Source organism: Astyanax mexicanus, chromosome 19 (assembly GCF_023375975.1).
Source record: "Astyanax mexicanus isolate ESR-SI-001 chromosome 19, AstMex3_surface, whole genome shotgun sequence".
Classification (NCBI taxonomy): domain Eukaryota; kingdom Metazoa; phylum Chordata; class Actinopteri; order Characiformes; family Acestrorhamphidae; genus Astyanax; species Astyanax mexicanus.
This window is the reverse complement of record NC_064426.1, coordinates 12919258-12942852: the sequence shown is the minus strand read 5'-3', so window position 1 is coordinate 12942852 and position 23595 is coordinate 12919258. Positions and strand designations below refer to the sequence as shown.

Here is a 23595-nt window from a genome sequence, read left to right as displayed (position 1 = left end):
TGTAGGCTGAATAGATGGAGCTAAACTGCTGTAGGCTGAATAGATGGAGCTAAACTGCTGTAGGCTGAATAGATGGAGCTAAACTGATGTAGGCTGAATAGATGGAGCTAAACTGCTGTAGACTGAATGGATGGAGCTAAACTGATGTAGGCTGAATAGATGGAGCTAAACTGATGTAGGCTGAATAGATGGAGCTAAACTGCTGTAGGCTGAATAGATGGTGCTGAACTACTGTAGGCTGAATAGATGGAGCTAAACTGTTGTAGGCTGATTAGATGGAGCTAAACTGTTGTAGGCTGAATAGATGGTGCTGAACTACTGTAGGCTGAATAGATGGTGCTGAACTACTGTAGGCTGAATAGATGGAGCTAAACTGATGTAGGCTGAATAGATGGAGCTAAACTGCTGTAGGTTGAATAGATGGAGCTAAACTGCTGTAGGCTGAATAGATGGAGCTAAAATGATGTAGGCTGAATAGATGGAGCTAAAATGATGTAGGCTGAATAGATGGAGCTAAACTGCTGTAGACTGAATGGATGGAGCTAAACTGATGTAGGCTGAATAGATGGAGCTAAACTGATGTAGGCTGAATAGATGGAGCTAAACTGCTGTAGACTGAATGGATGGAGCTAAACTGCTGTAGACTGAATGGATGGAGCTAAACTGCTGTAGACTGAATGGATGGAGCTAAACTGATGTAGGCTGAATAGATGGAGCTAAACTGCTGTACACATCCAAACTGCTCTACCCTGTTTTCTACTAAACACCATTCATTCCCCCGCTGACCATGTCAGTTTCTTACCCGGACTGCAGAGTACTGCAGGAAGGGTGGGATGGTGATGTTCAACACAGTGTTGTAAGCGTCCTCAGCTAACCTTCCATCAGATAGAAAGTTTGAGACGTTCACCTGGAGATGCACCTTTTTAACATTTGAGTCATACAGCAGCACCTGGTGACTGCCCTGACTAAACATACACACACACACACACACACACACACACAAAGAACTGTTAACATGATTTACTGCAGCAGTTCAGTGGACCAGCAGTTGATATTTCTGTTTATTATATGATCTGATAAGTAACACAACAGACAACAGTGTATGTTGTGTTACTTATGTTTGTGTACAGCTTACACTGGTAAGGGCTCCTGCTGAGGGTTGGCGAACATGGCACTCATCTGCAGATTGCTCTCACACTTGTTGTCCAAACCACAGAGTTTCTCAAAGTGAATCTAAACAGCAGAAAAGGACAGTAAATCTTGTGGTCAGTAGTGCCTGCTGTGGTCTGCAGTGAGTATTGGGTTGTGTTCAGTAGTGTTTATTGTGATCATTAGTGTATAGCATGGTCAGAAGTGTGAGTTGTAGTCAGTACTGGATTGTTTTGAGTAGTGTATATCATGGTCAGTAGTGTGAGTTGTGGTCAGTACTGGGTTGCGACTGTTAGTGTGTGTTGTGATCAGTAGTGTATATCACTGCAAGTAGTGTGAGTTGTAGTCAGTACTGGGTTGTTAGTGTTAGTGTGTGTTGTGGTCAGTAGTGTATATAACGGTCAGTAGGGTTAGTTGACCTCAGTACTGGGTTGCGACTGTTGGTGTGTGTTGTGAACAGTAGTGTATATGACGTTCAGTAGTGTGAGTTGTAGTCAGTACTGGGTTGCGAATGTTATTGTGTGTTGTGATCAGTAGTGTATATCATGGTCAGTAGTGTGAGTTGTAGTCAGTACTTGGTTGCGACTGTTAGTGTGTGTTCTGGTCAGTAGTGTGAATCATGGTCAGTAGTTTAAGTTGTAGTCAGTACTGAATTGTGTTCAGTAGTGGTTAATTTGGTCAGTAGTGTAAATCATGGGCAGTAGTGGGAGTTGTAGTCAGTACTTGGTTGCGACTGTTAGTGTGTGTTCTGGTCAGCAGAGTAAATCAGGGACAGTAGTGTGAGTTGTGGTTAGTACTGGGTTGTGTTCAGTAGTATTATTGTGGTCAGTAGTGTATAGCATGATCAGTAGTGGGAGTTGTAGTCAGTACTGGGTTGTGAGTGTTAGTGTGTGATGTGGTCAGTAGTGTATATCACGGTCAGTAGTGTGAGTTGTAGTCAGTACTGGGTTGTGAGTGTTAGTGTGTGTTGTGGTCAGTAGTGTATATCACGGTCAGTAGTGTGAGTTGTAGTCAGTACTGGGTTGTGACGGTTAGTGTGTGTTGTGGTCAGTAGTGTATATCACGGTCAGTAGTGTGAGTTGTAGTCAGTACTGGGTTGTGAGTGTTAGTGTGTGTTGTGGTCAGTAGTGTATATCACGGTCAGTAGTGTGAGCTGTACTCAGTAGTGGGTTGCGACTTTTAGCGTGTGTTGTGATCAGTAGTGTGTATCACTGCCAGTAGTGTGAGTTGTAGTCAGTACTGGGTTGTGACTGTAAGTATGTGTTGTGGTCAGTAGTGTATAACATGGTCAGTAGGGTGAGTTGTAGTCAGTACTGGGTTTTGTTCAGTAGTGTTTATTGTGGTCAGTAGTGTATAGCATGGTCAGTAGTGTGACTTGTAGTCAGTACTGAATTGTGTTCAGTAGTGTTTAATTTGGTCAGTAGTGTAAATTATGGGCAGTAGTGTGAGTTGTAGTCAGTACTGGGTTGTGAGTGTTAGTGTGTGTTGTGGTCAGTAGTGTATATCACGGTCAGTAGTGTGAGTTGTAGTCAGTACTGGGTTGTGACGGTTAGTGTGTGTTGTGGTCAGTAGTGTATATCACGGTCAGTAGTGTGAGTTGTAGTCAGTACTGGGTTGTGACGGTTAGTGTGTGTTGTGGTCAGTAGTGTATATCACGGTCAGTAGTGTGAGTTGTAGTCAGTACTGGGTTGTGACTGTTAGTGTGTGTTGTGGTCAGTAGGGTATATCTATCTATCGTACATAACTTCAAACAATATCTATCTATCTATCTATCTATCTATCTATCTATCTATCTATCTACCTATCTGATGTACATAACTTCATTTAATATCTATCTATCTATCTATCTATCTATCTGACGTACATAACTTCATACAATATCTATCTATCTATCTATCTATCTATCTATCTATCTATCTATCTATCTATCTATCTATCTATCTATCTATCTGATGTACATAACTTCAAACAATATCTATCTATCTATCTATCTAATATAACTTCATACAATACCTTTCTATCTATCTATCTATCTATCTATCTATCTATCTGACGTACATAACTTCATACAATATCTATCTATCTATCTATCTATCTATCTATCTATCTATCTATCTATCTATCTATCTATCTATCTATCTATCTATCTATCTATCTCTCGCATATAACTTCAAACAATATCTATCTATCTAATATAACTTCATACAATACCTTTCTATCTATCTATCTATCTATCTATCTATCTGACGTACATAACTTCATACAATATCTATCTATCTTTCTATCTATCTATCTATCTATCTATCTATCTATCTATCTATCTATCTGACGTACATAACTTCATACAATATCTATCTATCTATCTATCTATCTATCTATCTATCTATCTATCTATCTATCTATCTATCTATCTATCATATATAACTTCAAACAATATCTATCTATTTATCTATCTATCTATCTATCTATCTGATGTACATAACTTCATACAATATCTATCTATCTATCTATCTATCTATCTATCTATCTATCTATCGCATATAACTTCAAACAATATCTATCTATCTATCTATCTATCTATCTATCTATCTATCTATCTATCTATCTATCTAATATAACTTCATACAATATATTTCTATCTATCTATCTATCTATCTGACGTACATAACTTCATACAATATCTATCTATCTATCTATCTATCTATCTATCTATCTATCTATCTATCTATCTATCTATCTATCTATCTATCTATCTATCTATCGTATATAACTTCAAACAATATCTATCTATTTATCTATCTATCTATCTGATGTACATAACTTCATACAATATCTATCTATCTATCTATCTATCTATCTATCTATCTATCTATCTATCTATCTATCTATCGTATATAACTTCAAACAATATCTATCTATTTATCTATCTATCTATCTCTATCTATCTATCGTATATAACTTCATACAATATCTATCTATCTATCTATCTATCTATCTATCTATCTATCTATCTATCTATCTATCTATCGTATATAACTTCATACAATATCTATCTATCTATCCATCTATCTATCTATCTATCTATCTATCTATCTATCTATCTATCTATCTATCTATCTATCTATCGTATATAACTTCAAACAATATCTATCTATCTATCTATCTATCTATCTATCTATCTATCTATCTATCTATCTATCTATCTATCTATCTATCTATCTAATATAACTTCATACAATATCTTTCTATCTATCTATCTATCTATCTATCTGACGTACATAACTTCATACAATATCTATCTATCTATCTCTATCTATCTATCTATCTATCTATCTATCTCTATCTATCGTATATAACTTCATACAATATCTATCTATCTATCTATCTATCTATCTATCTATCTATCTATCTATCTATCTATCTATCTATCTCTATCTATCTATCTATCGTATATAACTTCATACAATATCTATCTATCTATCTATCTATCTATCTATCTATCTATCTATCTATCTATCTATCGTATATAACTTCATACAATATCTATCTATCTATCTATCTATCTATCTATCTATCTATCTATCTATCTATCTATCTCTATCTATCTATCTATCGTATATAACTTCATACAATATCTATCTATCTATCTATCTATCTATCTATCTATCTATCTATCTATCTATCGTATATAACTTCATACAATATCTATCTATCTATCTATCTATCTATCTATCTATCTATCTATCTATCTATCTATCGTATATAACTTCATACAATATCTATCTATCTATCTATCTATCTATCTATCTATCTATCTATCTATCTATCTATCTATCTCTATCTATCTATCTATCGTATATAACTTCATACAATATCTATCTATCTATCTATCTATCTATCTATCTATCTATCTATCTATCTATCTATCTATCTATCTATCTATCTATCGTATATAACTTCATACAATATCTATCTATCTATCTATCTATCTATCTATCTATCTATCTATCTATCTATCGTATATAACTTCAAACAATATCTATCTATCTATCTATCTATCTATCTAATATAACTTCATACAATATCTTTCTATCTATCTATCTATCTATCTATCTCTATCTATCTATCTATCTATCATATATAACTTCATACAATATCTATCTATCTATCTATCTATCTATCTATCTGACGTACATAACTTCAAACAATATCTATCTATCTATCTATCTATCTATCTATCTATCTATCTATCGTATATAACTTCAAACAATATCTATCTATCTATCTATCTATCTAATATAACTTCATACAATATCTTTCTATCTATCTATCTATCTATCTATCTATCTATCTATCTATCTATCTATCTATCTATCTATCTATCTGACGTACATAACTTCATACAATATCTATCTATCTATCTCTATCTATCTATCTATCTATCTATCTATCTATCTATCATATATAACTTCATACAATATCTATCTATCTATCTATCTATCTATCTATCTATCGTATATAACTTCAAACAATATCTATCTATCTATCTATCTATCTAATATAACTTCATACAATATCTTTCTATCTATCTATCTATCTATCTATCTATCTATCTATCTGACGTACATAACTTCATACAATATCTATCTATCTATCTCTATCTATCTATCTATCTATCTATCTATCTATCTATCTATCTATCTATCTATCTATCTATCATATATAACTTCATACAATATCTATCTATCTATCTATCTATCTATCTATCTATCTATCTATCTAATATAACTTCATACAATATCTTTCTATCTATCTATCTATCTATCTATCTATCTATCTGACGTACATAACTTCATACAATATCTATCTATCTATCTATCTATCTATCTATCTATCTATCTATCTATCTATCTATCTATCTATCTATCTATCATATATAAATTCAAACAATATCTATCTATTTATCTATCTATCTATCTGATGTACATAACTTCATTTAATATCTATCTATCGTATATAATTTCAAACAATATCTTTCAATCTATCTATCTTATGGATTCCCTCTCTCTCCCACATACACACACCCACCTTCACAAAATCCACCTCTGTATTACTCACATTAAATAGGCCACCATATACCTTTCTATCTATCTATCTATCTATCTATCTATCTATCTATCTGACGTACATAACTTCATACAATATCTATCTATCTATCTATCTATCTATCTATCTATCTATCTACCGTATATAACTTCAAACAATATCTATCTATTTATCTATCTATCTATCTCTATCTATCTATCTATCGTATATAACTTCATACAATATCTATATATCTATCTATCTATCTATCTATCTATCTATCTATCTATCTATCTATCTATCTATCTATCTATCTATCGTATATAACTTCATACAATATCTATCTATCTATCTATCTATCTATCTATCTATCTATCTATCTATCTATCTATCTATCTATCTATCTATCGTATATAACTTCATACAATATCTATCTATCTATCTATCTATCTATCTATCTATCTATCTATCTATCTATCTATCTATCTATCTATCTATCGTATATAACTTCATACAATATCTATCTATCTATCTATCTATCTATCTATCTATCTATCTATCTATCTATCGTATATAACTTCATACAATATCTATCTATCTATCTATCTATCTATCTATCTATCTATCTATCTATCTATCGTATATAACTTCAAACAATATCTATCTATCTATCTATCTATCTATCTATCTATCTATCTATCTATCTATCTATCTATCTATCTATCTATCGTATATAACTTCATACAATATCTATCTATCTATCTATCTATCTATCTATCTATCTATCTATCTATCTATCGTATATAACTTCAAACAATATCTATCTATTTATCTATCTATCTATCTATCTCTATCTATCTATCTATCATATATAACTTCATACAATATCTATCTATCTATCTATCTATCTATCGTATATAACTTCAAACAATATCTATCTATCTATCTCTCTCCCACATACACACACCCACCTTCACAAAATCCACCTCTGTATTACTCACATTAAATAGGCCACCATATAATTGCTTAAAAAAAAAGGTTCTGCACTTTGTCTCAAATACGCTTGCTAAACATCCCAGCCATTCTTTTCCTCTTCTTTCTTTGATCTTCCATTATTTCCTTTTCTCAACCCCTCTGCCTTTCTTTATGTTTTTCTCTTTCCCTTTAATTTTCACACACACACACACACACACACACACACACACAGACAGACAGTTTTACTTAAACACACACCATTTAACATCGTATAACCAAACATGCCGCAACTGAAATTTGTTACATGGAATATACGTGGTATTGGATCTCAGGAAAAAAAACATAAGATACAAAATCACCTCGAAAACCTAAAGGCAGATATATGCCTTTTACAAGAAACTCACCTAACAGATTCTGACCAACACAAACTGAAGTCACCCTGTTTTAACCACATATTTACAGCTAATTATAATTCCAAACAAAGAGGCGTAGCAATACTTATAAGCAAAAACATCTCATTCACCCACAACACCACTATTGCAGACCCTGAAGGACGATTTATTATTATAAATATTTCTATTTCCAATAATACATTAACTATTGCAAGTATATATGGCCCAAATATTGATAATCCCACATTCTTCCAAAACTTATCAGATCAACTTTCCAACCTCTCAGATTCCCCAATTATAATTGGTGGTGATTTCAACACAGTCATGGATCCAGATTTAGACAGAATAACAAACTCAAAAAACATACGCAATTGGAAATCAACAGAAACAATAAAACAGCTCATGAGTGAATTTGGTCTTGGCGATTATCCCACCCAAACACAAAAGAATTTACATTCCAATCACCGGTTCATCATTCTTTTTCCCGCATAGACTTCTTTCTAATTAGTAATTCAATTAATCAGAACATCACTCATACACAGATCCACCCAATTACAATAAGTGACCATGCCCCCGTCTCAATCATACTGAAAGAAGAACAACATAAACCGACTTTTAGGTGGCGCTTCAATACATCCCTACTAAACGACCCAGAATTTTCCACTTACATTGAAAGGGAGTGGGCATCCTTCCTTGATATAAATGATTCCCCAGAAATCCAATCAACAACCCTATGGGAAACTGCTAAGGCAGTTTTTAGAGGTAAAATAATATCCTATTCTACATATAAGAAAAAAAAAAGAATACAGAAAAATAATTAAATTTAGAGCAAATAATCAAAGACATAGAAAATACTATAATAATCAACCCCACAGAAGAAGCATATAAAGAATTAAGAAAGCATAAACTCCAGCTTAACGAACTGACAAATGAAAGAACCAAATTTCTACTACAAAGACTAAGACATGAAAACTTTGAGTACAGTAATAAATCAAACAAATTCTTAGCAAATCTTATCAAAAGAAACAAAGAAAAAACTACCATTCCAGCAATCAAAGACCCAACAGGATTGATCACTCAGAATCCTGATTAAATCAACAGCACATTCCGAAATTACTTCATCTATATTCAATCTATATTCATCAGACCATGACCCAAAATTAGAAGATATCAACACCTTTTTGGAAAATATAAAACTACCCAAACTAACAGAAGAACAAAAATATACTCTAGATGAACCAATCTCATTAGAAGAAACCCATAAAGCACTAAACCAAATACCTAACAATAAAGCTCCAGGCCCGGACGGTTTCCCAGCTGAATTCTACAAACATTTTTGGCCAATACTATCTCCACTCTTTGGAAGAGTGTTAAAAGAGACCAAACATAAAATGAAACTGCCCACTGGTATGAATACGGCTTCAATTTCCCTTCACCTCAAACCTAACAAAGACCCCACCATTCCATCTAGTTACAGACCTCTATCCCTTATCAACACAGACATTTAAATTATAAGCAAAGCATTAGCAAATAGACTAGAAACAGTTATTCCATATCTAATCCACCCCGATCAAACAGGTTTTATTAAAGGCAGACACTCCTCCACCAATATGCGTAGACTAATTAACATAATACAATATGCTACTGAACAAAAGTCACAAACAGCAATTATAACCCTAGATGCGGAAAAGGCTTTTGATAAAGTAAACTGGAAATTAATATTTACCACATTACAAAGATTGGGTTTCGGGGAATCATTTATACAATGGATTAAGATCTTATACACCTTATCTATTACACCTTATCACCTATGGCCAATATAACCACCAATGGTATAATCTCACAAGGTTTCACTCTCCACAGGGGCACTAGACAAGGATGCCCCCTCTCTCCCCATTTATTTGCCATATTCATTGAACCATTAGCTGCAGCAATACGACAAAATGTGATTATAAAAGGAATTCAGACATCACATACTCAACATAAAATCAGCTTATATGCAGAGGACATTCTACTTTTCCTGCAAAACCCGTCAACCTCAATAAAAGAAATAATTAAAACCATTGATCAATATTCCAAAATCTCAGATTACTCCATTAATTGGTCTAAATCCACTATCCTACCATTAAATACAAATGTATATAACACCCCAATTCAGACACACCCTATCCCACCGAACACCGACTTTATCACATATCTGGGCATAAAAGTGTCCCCCCAGCTGTCAGAGTTACCCAACCTTAATTACCCCCCACCCCCTTCTCAAAACAGTATGTGACGATCTCCAACGCTGGACAAACCTTCCCATTTCCCATTTCCCATAGGCAGAATAGCAGTAGTCAAAATGACGATATTACCCAAAGTCAATTATCTATTTTCTATGCTTCCTGTCGAACCTCCCATTAAATGGCTAACATCCTTAGACACAGCTATTTCTAAATTCTATTGGAAAAATAAACCACCTAGAATTAAACTTACCACACTCCAAAATTCCAAAACCCAGGGAGGCTTAGAAGCTCCAAATTTCTACAACTATTTCCTCGCAACGCAATTACAATATATATTAAAATGGATAAGCCCTTCCCAGACTGACAGTACATGGATAGCAAAAATATCAACATAGCAGACTTACCATTTACCACTTATACACTTAAAAAGCATGCCTGCTTCAAAATTTTAACAATAGCAACAACTTTGACAGCTTGGTGGAAATTTCACAAAATCACAAACTCCACTCTCTCACTAAGCACCAACTCACCCATATGGAATAACCCTGATCTTATGATTAAAGAAACATTCCACTTCACTACCTGGAGCGATAAAGCCATCACCCATCTTAAACATATATTCCACAACAACACCATAGTGTCTCTCCCATATCTCACCCAGAATTTTGGCATTGGAAGCAATCATTTCCTCGAATTTCACCAGTTAACATCACGGCTGAGCTCCAAAATCAAAAAGACTGAAAACAAATTAAAATTACCATCTGCAATAATCGACATTATTACGACTGTTAGTGTGTTGTGGTCAGTAGTGTATATCATGGTCAGTAGTATGAGTTGTGGTCAGTACTGGGTTGTGACTGTTAGTGTGTGATGTGATCAGTAGTGTATATCACGGTCAGTAGTGTGAGTTGTGGTCAGTACTGGGTTGTGACTGTTAGTGTGTGATGTGATCAGTAGTGTATATCACGGTCAGTAGTGTGAGTTGTGGTCAGTACTGGGTTGTGACTGTTAGTGTGTGTTGTGATCAGTAGTGTATATCATGGTCATTAATATCAGTAGTCTTCACCTCTGTTCTGTCTGTGAGTGCTTCCCCCTGGCTTATTACAGGGTAAGCATCCAGATTCTGCAGCTGCTGTTGAGAGACGGGAGGAGGTTCGTACAGAGAAACGTTTAGAGAAAAAGACAATGGCGCCACCTTGTTACGGATTGGGGTCTGCAGGACAGAAAGATAAAAGGATTAGACAGCTTTCTAGGAGAGGTGTAGACCTCAAGGTTAAGACATTTTAAGTGTAATAGTATGTGTGTTAATGGGCCTCTCACCATCAGAGCGAGCTGGAGGTTCTGACATTGGGACGAAGGCATAGACAGGTATCCGGTGTAGGTATCCATGTTGTTGCTAAGGAACTGGACTCGGCTCCGTGTGGAGCGCTGGAGCAGATCAGCCTCCACAGTAAACTTCACAGCTAAAACAGTAAACACCAAACACTCACACCTACCACTGACCCCTTATAAAGCCATCTTTTAGTAAACAGTTTAACCTTCCATCATTACTCCAATCACAGACATCGTTAAGCTGGAGTTACGGGGCTAATGTGACTAATTAACTCCACTACTATGTGCTAACTGATGCGGCTTTGACTACATTCCCTGCACAAGCGAACGGTACTTACTGATGTTCTTTTTGTAGTTTGAATCTCCTGTGCTGACTGTGTAGGAAAAACACACCTTCACCTCAATGCTGCAACACACACACATACACAATTATATTAATAAGCTATAAATTAAACTGTATATAAAATGTTTAGTGATGAGTGTATAGTGATGAGTGTACATTAATAGGGGTATAAAGAACATATAATGATAAATAGTAGCAGTGTCAATAAAATCATAATAATCACACATTTTCTTCTTCTTAAGATTTAAGCTTTTAGTAGTGTATTTTTAAATGCAAATATTATAATGAATGCAAGATGACAAAATGGAATTATATTTATAGTAGTGGTGTCAATGGCTTAATTACATTAGTCACAATAATATTCTTTGATTATTTATGACTAAAATGTCGCTGTATTTTGTGAGGGAGATCATTTTGTCGTGTTTTATTCCTGGCAAACAGACTAGAGCCTTTTCTACTTTATTACTATATCTCAAACTAGTTTTGATGGATTTAAATTAAATTGTTTAATGTGCTGAGTATAGGTTCAATGGGAAGCTTTAGCATCAAGCATGAGAAGCTTGAGGAAACGTGGAAAAAGAACACATGCCAGCAGCTATGTGTGTGTGTTAATGTGTGTTTGTTTGTGTCTGTGTGTGTGAGAAAGAGAGAGAAAGAGATGGTTTTACTCCATATTCAGCATAAATTAAAAGCAATCTATCCACCTTCTGATAGTATATAGTGATGTGCGTGATAAGTGCACAGCGATGAGTATTTACAGTGTATCACAAAAGTGAGTGCACCCCTCACATTTCTGCAGATATTTAGGTATATATTTTCATGGGATAACACTGACAAAATAGTCTGTGTGCAGCTTATATAACAATGTAAATTTATTCTTCCCTCAAAATAACTCAATATACACCCCTAAGAGACTACATCCCTACATGTCCAAACTGAGTACTGTTTGCCATGTTCCCTCCAAAATGTTATGTGACTCGTTAGTGTTTCTAGGTCTCAGGTGTGCATGGGGAGCAGGTGTGTTCAATATTGTTGTACAGCTCTCACACACTTTCATACTGGTCCCTGAAAATTGCAGAAGTGTTGCAGCAATCAGTTGAGGAGTACAAAGATAAGTGTGTTATGCCTACAGTCAAGCATGATGGTGGGAATACCATGGTCTGGGGCTGCATGAGTGCAGCAGGTGTTGGGGAGTTACATTTCACTGAGGGACACATGAACTCCAATATGTCCTGATCCCCTTCCTCCTGCAGAGATGCAGGGCAGCTTTATTGAAGAGACTAAGGGTAAAGCTGATGGACTGGCCAAGCTTGTCTCCAGATCTCATCCAATCAATACCGGTCTCTCTTGCAGCAGCGGGGCCGCGGCCAGATACAAAACCCGGAAGGACTCTCATTACTTACGGGGCTCGACTCAAAGTTAACTCGACAGAGTCAGTAGAGACAAACAGGAGAGGCCACATATATTGCTCCTTTGATGTCGCAAAAAACAAGACAACGTGTAAACCGCGTGGGGTGACACACAGATCTCTCCCTGCAGAGACCAGCGTTTTAATACTAATGTTATTTAATGAGCCGATGACGGTGTGTTTAACTCGGCTGTGCACTAAAACACACCACTGCTGTTCTGTAAAGTTAATGTAACTGATACAGAACTCTCTCATTAACAATAAAATAAACGAATCTATGAACCCAAAAGTCAGTGTAAATTTTCTTACAGCACTTTCTCATAAGTTTCTCACTTAAACTCATAAAGTCTCTCAGTACATCCTGAGAGCATCTCTACAGGACAGTGTGTAAATGTGTGTGTTTGACTTCATTTATAGGATGTAGCTAGGAATGCTGGGTTAGTGTTTGTTAGTGTTTTCGCGTCTACAGGTCTGTTCAAACTATTTAACCATTCAAATACTTTAATTAAAGGTTTTACATTCCATACATTTAATTATGACCTGATTTCTAGAACAAAATTTTTTAATAAAAAATTTACATACCTACAATATGATATAAGTTAAATAATACATAAAATATAAAAATATTTCACATTCAAACATTAATAATATTACACAACTGGTTAGTAAATGTTTTATTTTGTATTAGTGTATAGTTGTAAGTGTAATAATTCAAGGGAACTGATGAACAAGCATTTCAATTTACACCCTTTATATTTTAATCGACTAAATTGACTGTTGTTTTAGTCAAGAATATTCTTATGATAATTAGTGAACTAAAACTAGACTCGAACTAAAAACATTTGAGATTACTAAATTATGACTAAAACTAAATGCTATTTTCATCACAAGACTATAACTAAAACTAAATCAATTTTTTTTGTCAAAATGAACACTGAAATAGTAATAGTGATAATGATATAGTAAATTAAAGTGATATTTGAGCTCACCAGGAGTCACAGCTCTGTGGGTTAATGATAAGCGGAGTCACAGTGAAGGATTTTTTTAGATGGATCACAGGACGAGATCTGGAGAGCACACATACACACACATACACAATTTGTTCTACAGAAAATCACGTTATTCAAGTCAGAATTAAAACAGAGTAAAAATATTGAGCCTGATCACCTTAGCAGCACCACTCGATCATCCAAAGATCCCACAACCATATCCGGATATTTGTTATCATCAACATCTAACCCCCCACTGATGGAGTAGCCAAACGTCTGGAAACCACCATTAGTAATGTCCTTTCCCTCAATCACCTACAACACAACAATATACACTTTAACCCAGGTACTCACTCATTGGTAGTTTAGCTGGACTGTCAACATGCATGAAAAGGTGTGTGTTCTATCTGCTCTTGCCTGACTTGGCTTCTTTGATAGTCCATCTTTGCTTCCCATCCAGATGTACACCCTGCCAGAACTGTGATATGGAGCACCAACTGCAAAATCTGCAAAAAATATTTTAGTTGTGATAAGAAACGCTCACCAGCAGGTGGCAGGAGAGCAGAAACTTAAATCTACAACCACACAGCATTCCAGAAAACTGAACTAGTAGATCATTGCTGGTGTTTTACCCTGGAACCCGTCCTGATTAACGTCTCCAATAGCGGCCACAGCCATGCCGAACCCCGACTGCTTGGGTCCGGTGAAGAATAGATCAGTTTTGTCCTGAAATGAGCCATTCTCATTCATGAAGAGGTAAACGGCTCCTCCCTCTTCTTTCCTCCGATCAAAGTAGAATGGAGCACCAACTATCAGCTCCTTCCATCTGTAATAAAACCACCGCACTGACTTAAAGATCTGTGACTCACATTCCTGTTCCTGTGTTTTATTTACACGATTTCCAGTCGTACCCGTCATTATTAATGTCCACTATGGCGATGCTGTTTCCAAAATACGACCCGACCTGCTGTCCTCTCAGGATGACCTGGGTCCTCAGCTCAGACACTCCATCAGGTTTCTTTATCTCTTTAGCCAGAATCACTGAGCCCTTAGACTCATCCCGGGGGGCACCGGACACCACTGTGTCCTCAGCCTCGTTCAGAACACCACTGTCCTTCCCCACGGAGTAACCTGCACAAACACAGTGATCAATTTAAACACAGGCGATCCAATCAAACACACTAATCCGGTGAAACACAGCGAGCCAATGAAACACAGTGAGCCAATGAAACACAGTGGTCCAATCAAACACAGTGGTCCAATCAAACACAGTGGTCCAATCAAACACAGTGGTCCAATCAAACACAGCGATCCAATCAAACACAGCAATCCAATCAAACACACTGATCCAATCAAACACAGTGATTTAATCAAACACAGGTGATCCAATCAAACACAGCGATTCAAACTAACAGTGATCCAAACAAACACACTGATCCAATACAACACAGTCATCCAATCAAACACTCAATGCAATCAAATACAGGTAATCCAATCAAACACACTAATCCAGTGAAACACAGTGATCCATGCAAAAATGTAAAATGATGCAAAAACAGCAGATTTTTTACTGTAGTTTTAGAGAAAACTAACATAACTCAAATCATGAAAATAATCCAATCTACACTCTTACCCATATAGATGTTTCCCTGTTGCAAGTCTGGAAACTTGATCTTCTGAATATCGTACTTGTCATTTGGATTTCGGTAAATAACAAATGAATTTCCTAGTGAGAGAAAGAGGTTTAATAAGATCTGCAGGATGTGAGAAATCTCAGGCCCTATTCACACGAATCCGGAGGTGTTTGTCTGCATTTCAGCCTGCTGTCCACATGAAAACAATGTTTTATTAAAGTGAAATGAAAATTAAGCATTTTGAAAGCACCATCCATCATGAAGATTTTGTAAAGCTGTGTGGATGGAGTAAACTCAGTTCTACAAAATGCTGACATCACACAGTAAATCTGTTTCTTGTTTACATTAGCTTAGCTTGTCCAGAATGAGCTGGAAACATGGATAGAGCCTTGATTGTTTCTGTTGTCATTCACATTACAGAACACAGTGGTGGCAAAATGCACTGCGTTTAGTTTTTAAATACTGTTATTCAGCAGTATGCTTGGTATGTCTCTCCTCCTACATGTGTTTTGATGTTATGTTGTAGAAGGTGTGATCTCCTTCTATTGGGCTGACGTTCATTCCAGCGTTTTTAAGCAGAACTGCGTTTCTGCGTGCACAGGATATATATATTTTTAAATGCTGCTGGTGTGCAGAAAGATACTTTTAAAAATGCAGAAAAAAGCCTTCATTTTTTTAAATATATAGATTCATGTGTACTACACCTCAGTCAGCTCATTCATGACCTGGACAAAATCTCCTGCACCCCCAAAGCCTCAATTAATCCGATTAATGTATATCTTTACCTTGCCAGTTGTAGCAGCCTGGTGCTCCCGCTATGACATCCTTCTGGGTGATGACTGCAGAGATGCCCATGTTGCACAGACCCTCCTGCAACAGGTCTGTGGTAGGGTCGCAAACTTCATATCGATACTGCCACTGGTAATCCTTATCGGGCTCATAGTTCAGATCATTTCCTCGGATAAAACACTTCCCAATCATCGGTAGAATATTTTTGTCGCCGGTTTTCCGGATGTAACGATGACCACAGGCCTGCAAAGCACAGAATGAATCACATGAACCATGTACATTTATGTAGGCTTATTAGGCTTGAAACCTGTCTCAGCCGGCAGTATACACCCTGAACAGACCGACAATCCATCGCAGCTTTGTAACTAAACTTTTCCAGTATCTGCTGATCAGCCCTGCACACCGGCTCAGTTCCTTCATACAGAACTGCTTCTACTCTGGTATTTTGGTGGGTTTCCTCACATCAACTGCTCACTTCAGGTCCTTTTACAACATTTCCATTGCGTTGATGTCAGGCCATTCAAAAACATTTACTTAAGTTTTCCTGAACCATTCTTTGGAAAACGACTTTTGGTAAAACAACTGCTTGTGCATTCTATCGGTCTGGAGATGGCCATGACAGGGTCTTGATCTGGTAGTCCTTCATCCACATCTTCACTGATCCAACTGTGTGGAATTGAGCATTGCCCTGTCCTCAGAATAGGTGAACATTGCCAGAGCAGAAGGAAGTTTTCTTCTTGGATAACCTTCAATGTGTATTGATTCATGTGTCCCTTGCGAAGACAAATCTGCCTGACTCCAACCTCCCCAGATCTTCACCAATTCTCCACCAAATTTGACAGTGGGTCCAAGAAACTTAGGTCTGTTCGCCTTTGTGGTAGCAGTAGTTTAGAGTAGTCAGTAGTCAGGTATGGATTTTTTTACATACCGCTAGAGACGCAGCAGAGCGCTGTGGAGAAGCACACAGTGTAGAAGACCACCGCCCCACACATACATTCCCACCTTTGCGGTTTAAACTGCAGAGTGACACAGAGTTGCTGATAATCGCTGCGCTGTGTAGCGCACTCTCACTGAATATTTACAGGAAACACCTGGGACTAGGGGCGGAGCTACAACAGGTGAACAGGTGAGCAACAGGGGAGGGGACAGGATACACACAGGGCATGTGCAGAAGGTAAATGAACACAGAGAAACACAAACAAAGAAGGAAGACAGACAGGGAACAGGGCTAGGGCGTGACAGTAGCCTCCCTCTAAACGCACAGCTTAGACTGGACAGGGGTCTGTACAGCAGACTGGACAGGCGACACAAATGAAGTGTTGGACAGGTGATGGGACAAACGACTGGACACTCGACTGGACAGCGGAGACGAAAGGAGACATGAACGAAGACTAGACCGGACGACATGACAAAAGACTGGACAGGGGACTGTACAGGAAACGGGGACTGGATATTAATGAGCAAGGGGACAACAATTAAAACATGAATCGGGGCCGACACTAACACAGTGACAGGGACTGGGATAGAGACAGAGAAGGAGATGGGTACAGGGACGTAGACAGAGATAGGAACTAGGACTGGGAGAGACAGAGGTACGAAAAGCATAGATGGGTGAAATAGTTCAGGTGGCCCCGGAGCAGGCCTAGGTGCACGTGACCGGTGGCTGAAAGTTCTGGGAGCAGCCACCGGAAAAGGAGCAGGTGCGGTGACGGGAGCCGCAGGCACAGGAGCTGGCGCGGCAACGATAATAGCTGGCACGGGCACCAGAGCGCCGAGAGCCGTGGATACAGGCTATGAGGCGGCGGAAGCAGCGGATGCAGGTACAGGAGCTGAGTCAGCGGATGTTGCTGCAGCGGGCCTGTAACTGCAGGTGCAGCAAAACCCGGACTGGAGACTGGATTTGGGTGACAGAGACCAGCGCTAGAGCCGCTGGATCCGCAGGCAGACTGGAGCCACGGGCATAGGAGACGGCGTGGAGACTGGAGCCACGGGCATGGGAGACGACGTGGAGACTGGCGGGGAAACAGGAGGTGCATGCACGCGAGCTGGCGTGGGAACTGAAGGAGGCCAGTGGGCAGGTTAGGGATCAGGCAGCGGTAGGCGGGTTGGTACGAAAAAAAAAAGGCTCATGTCCTCGGAGCTGCTGGGAGCACAGCCAAGAAAGTCCCAAGGCCTTGCCTCCCTTGTAAGGAGGAGCGAGGCTAACCGCACCAACCCGTAGCTGTCATGCACAAATGTATAAATAAATAATAAGAATAAAAATACTGTGATAAACAGTATTTAGAGTAGTCTTGAAAAATATTGTGATATACATTTTTTAAAAGCTATGTTCATTTTACTCATTTTACAAAAAGTAAAGTGATATAAATTAATGAAGTGGGCTTTAATTTATTTTTTCTGGAGCTGTATAATACAGTGGTTCTTGAAAAACTGTGAACCACTGTATATACAATTGTAATAATAAAAACAAAATAACTGGCAGCAGTTTGACAGCATTTTAATTGTATTTTATTTCATATCAGACTTCATAACACACTTTGAGGTAAAGAAAACAGCACCTTGTTCTTATGGCCCACAGTTGTGTAGGCAGCCAAGTCAACCATTACTAAATTTAACTAAGTAAGGTAGCCCTAATGGGGAAGACTACACACTGGCTGTAAGTGAGAAGTCCAGATTAATCTCATATGTTAATGTGTTAATACTGACAGCACTAATATGCATATAGTATATTATGTATCAGGGTTTACCTAGTCTACTAGTGTTTAAGATTGGTAGCAACTAATCTAAACTAAATTAAGTAATACCTGATCATCTCCACCTTCAGAGCAATATACATTTTACATAGAGACATTGATGATAATCAGGGAAGCATTTAACTGACCAGAACTCGTCCACCTTGTGGCTGACTGGCCACAGAGACACCCAGCCACATCCCCTCCACTATACCATCAGGGTCCAGAGGTTCTGCACACACACACACACACAATTTAAAAGGACAGTAGGCTAAATTTAGCGTTTAGTGATAAATTGTGTTGTTAATTGATTAAAGCATATAGTTTACCTGAGGTGATTAAGTTTGATCTTCTACAGTCTCTGGGGTCGGTGCTAATAGGACATGTAAACATATCTCCTGTTTCATTGGCTGAAATGGTAGGCTCCGCCCTCTCTTTTGGTGCTCCTACGAGTAATCTGTAATAAGGGAAATAGAGTGAGATATAAAGTTTGATATAAAATAAGAGATGAGATATAAACTGAGATATAAAGTGAACTATGAAGCTAGGCATAATGTGAGAGACAGTGAGATTAAAAGTTAGATATAAAGTTAGATATGAGGTGTGTAATATAATGTTAGATATAAAGTGAGATATAAAGTGAGAAATAGAGTGAGATATAAAGATAATTATAAAAAATATTGTAATACAAACTTTAGAAAACACACACATGTTGGGATGTGGTTATTTAAGAACACACAAAATTCCTCCCTATCCCCCGCACTGAATCAACTGCAAAGTAATGTAATCTTCAAATCCATCAGCTGTAGAGTCAGAACCACACCAAGACATGACAGGACATGTCCACACACACACACACACACACACACACACACTTAAGCAGTGAGGGTTATTGCCAAATAAGTCTCTCTCCTGCTGAGCCATGACTGTTCAGCCCTCTGCTACCGAATAGCCACAGTTAGTGAAGTGTTAGGCTGACCATGTGATCTAGGCCTGGTTCCTTCCCTGCAGGGTTACGTTTAATCCTGTCCAGCATCAAAACAGTTCTGACCATCTGATCTGAATTAGGATTTAACTTTCAACTTTCTCATTCATTTATGATGTATAAAATTCAACAAATTACAACAACAAAAAAATATACAATCCAGATTTATAAAGCAGCTTTGTAATAGCATTTGTTGTAAAAAATGTATATACATATATTGTAAAAATGTTTATGGAAAAAAGTGAAATTTATAAGGTGTTACTAAATGGTTTGCCATCATCCGAGGTGGTTGCTAAGGTGGTGCTAAGTGTTTGTTGTGCAATACGAGGCGACTGCATAGGTTTTGTTAGGCGGTTACTAATACATTTATATAGCACTTTCTCTAAAGTGCTTCTAACAATTTTATATTTTTTTTACAATTTAACGTATTTTTCGCACTATAAAGCACAACGTATTATAAGTCACAACATAAATAAATATATATATTCTGGTCTATTTTCATACATAAGGTGCACTAGTGAGGTGTTTTCCTTCAACATAAAGCTAAGCTAATTTAAATAAACAAAACTGCAATTAAAAAACGTCAAATGAGTGCTGGATGTTAAGCTACACAGATTTCTCTCCTGAAATCTGTTTATTTGGTTGAGTAAAGTTAGCGGCTAATGCCACTATACTAAGGAACTGTGAGTGTTCCGGTAACCAAGGATGATATTAGCTAGCAGTTCGTCACACGTAGCTTGTTTTAACAAGGTAAACACGCAGGCTACAGTCTGATAATACTCACCCACGGCAAAAGAGCTAGCGCTTAGCATGGTTAGAGGCTTATGCTAATTCTGCTCCAGCAGTGCTAGCCGATAATACTCACCTCTGAAAGGCAAAAGAGCTAGTGCTTAGCGCGGTTAGCAGCTAATGCTAAAACTGCTCCAGTCTCGGTGTTGGAGAGCTAAACTGAAACTCCTGTATAACGCTGCACTTCAAGCGGAGTGGCTTTACTGCTCCTTACAACCTAACTGTTAAATTCATACATAAACTGCACTGGATTATAAGGCACACTGATGATTTTTTAGGAAAATGTAATTATTTTAAGTGCGTCTTACAGTGCAAAAAATATGGTAAATTTATTATAATTTTTTTTTTTAATTGACAGAGAAAATACAACACAGCAGTAAAGGCACAATACCCATGATGGGTTTTTAAACATTTTTTAAAAGATGCTTTAGACTCAGTGGGTTTGATATTATTGTAATGCGCTATTATTGTAATGCGCTACTGTCTGGATGTTCCGGCAGTAACTTAAATAAACTTCAGCTAGTTCAAAATGCTGCAGCCAGGGTCCTTACTAAAACTAGAAAATTTGACCATATTAGTCCAGTACTATCAGCACTGCACTGGCTTCCAGTCAAATTCCGCATAGACTATAAAATTCTCCTGTTAACGTATAAAGCCCTACACGGGCTCGCTCCTGAGTATTTACAAGACCTCATCTCCTGTTATGAACCACCGCGATTACTCAGATCTCAGGGTTCTGGTTTATTAGTAGTGCCTAAAATTCAGAGGAGCTCTGCAGGAGGAAGAGCTTTCTCTTATAAAGCGCCTCAACTCTGGAATAATCTCCCCGAATATGTTCGGGACTCAGACACAGTCTCAATCTTTAAGTCTAGACTGAAAACTTACTTGTTTAGTTTAGCTTTTGGTAATTAATGTTTTTCCCTTTAGATAAGGCTGCAGATTCAGGGGTTCATGGACAGAGGAAATTGTGGTAAACTGAGATGCTGGTGCTGTTGTTCTCCCACTGCACACGGTCACTCAGGTTTGTGGACGGTGGAGTGGGTGGATGCTGGTGTTTCAGGGTGCCTCCATGTCTATGTTACCTTCTGGCTCTCTGCCTTTAGTTAGGCTGTTTTATTCAGTTCTGCCGGAGTCATTTGCCACACTCTGATAATGTTTTAATATTCTCAGTTTTGCATAAATCCAGTCAAAACTAATTCCATCTCTCTGCCTTCCTCCGAGTTACTGACTGCCCACCTGTCTGACCCGATACCGATGTTGGACCCTCAGGCTCTCGCGTCTCCTGTCCGGCCAGACTGATGGAAGTTTCTGAAGTCAGCTCTTCTCCACCACCACCACAGATCAGCTGCTCATCATCCATCTTACTCTCCACTACAGATTACATCCAAGCCATTAGTGGCGCTATTACACTCCTGAGTACATAAAACCTATATAGATGTATAAAAGACTTTTTAAATTTCTATTTAAAAGCCGTTTGACCAGTGGTAGGATGGTCCCCCCTTTAATGTGAGTCTTGGTCCTCCCAAGGTTTCTTCCTCCTCCTGCAGCTCTGAGGGAGTTTTTCCTTGCCTCCGCGCTCACTGGGGGTTCTGTATTCTGTATTTTCTATGTGTAATGTTTTGCCTGATTCTTTGTCCTGTAATCATGTTTCTGTAAAGCTGCTTTGTGCCAACACCTGTTGTAAAAAGCGCTATACAAATAAATTTGATTTGATTTGATTTGATTTGATATCTAAAAGTATTCTGGCAGCTTAACATACCGACCTTAAAACTGATCCTAAATGTCACTGGCCAGTGAAGAAAGGCTAGCACTGGGCTAATTTGGTATTAAAACTATATCTTCTCACAACTTGCTGATCAGGGCCAGGCAGGGATAAGACAAGGGCTTATGCGAAGGGTAATCCAAAATAGTAATGAAAAACAGGCAAGGTCAAAACCAGAAAACAAGCATAAAAAGTAGAGAACAATTACAATGTAAGGCAGTATAGAAGGGCAAATTGTAGTCGTAAATAGAAAAATAGGACTGAATAAAACAGAATAAAACGTATAATGCATTTATTGTCCACAACTTTAGACTAAAAGACAGATTCAAAAATAATGCCTTTATGATCAGAGCGACACATTTCTTCTTTCTTTCAACTGAATTCATACAGCTACTGTTAGTTAAAGCAATTTTTGTCACAGATGTGCAAATGCACAGACAGCTTGTCTATTCCCTGCTGAGAAGGACTGAGAAGGAATAAAATGGGATTTGTTGGGGAGTTGGGGATGAGATGGGATGGAAATCATCCAACACCCCTACCTCACAAGTGCCTGTTGTTGAATGCAATCAAATCCACACAGCAATGCTTCAAAATGAAATAGAAAGCTGTTTTAACCCTTGTTATCAGAAAAGGAAGCAATAGTTTTGTCTATATGGTGTGGATTAAATGAAAAATGTTAGATACATTAAGTATCATAAGTATCATAGATTTCTTATTAAAGTTATATATGTATCAGTATTTTTTACTTTGTGGCTAAATGTGTTAAAAATTAAATATGATTGACATTTACATCTTTAGCTTTTATATTATTAAAGTTATGGCAAAATCTAACAAATCAAATATAGAACAGAAGTTTTTTAATGTCTGTTTGATACGATGACATCATAGGGTATACATGAAGCTCATTTGGGGAGGTCAATATGGAGGAGGCCTGACACAGAGCTGAGCCGAATACAGATCAGGTTTCTCTACCAGGTGAAAGGAGCAAGAGACATTAAAGCAG

General features: G+C 37.5%; 1 protein-coding gene across 3 annotated transcripts in view; it reads right to left on the bottom strand.

Annotated features, from left to right (window-relative positions):
* The window catches only part of itga3a (integrin, alpha 3a), a 75648-nt gene that overhangs the window by 41379 nt on the left and 10674 nt on the right, over positions 1–23595 (bottom strand). For 2 of the 3 annotated variants that reach the window (XM_049468028.1, XM_049468030.1), the window contains exons 2-15: positions 19386–19513; positions 19206–19288; positions 16321–16567; positions 15535–15627; positions 14813–15032; positions 14534–14727; positions 14319–14407; positions 14080–14216; positions 13902–13979; positions 11500–11567; positions 11150–11292; positions 10896–11042; positions 1136–1233; positions 803–965 (exon numbers count right to left, since the gene is read on the bottom strand). In XM_049468028.1, the coding sequence (XP_049323985.1) occupies positions 803–965; positions 1136–1233; positions 10896–11042; positions 11150–11292; positions 11500–11567; positions 13902–13979; positions 14080–14216; positions 14319–14407; positions 14534–14727; positions 14813–15032; positions 15535–15627; positions 16321–16567; positions 19206–19288; positions 19386–19513 (1888 nt within the window). Of the gene's footprint in view, positions 1–802; positions 966–1135; positions 1234–10895; positions 11043–11149; positions 11293–11499; positions 11568–13901; positions 13980–14079; positions 14217–14318; positions 14408–14533; positions 14728–14812; positions 15033–15534; positions 15628–16320; positions 16568–19205; positions 19289–19385; positions 19514–20906; positions 21010–23595 lie in introns of those variants that run through there. The other variant, XM_049468031.1, reaches the window with a different exon arrangement.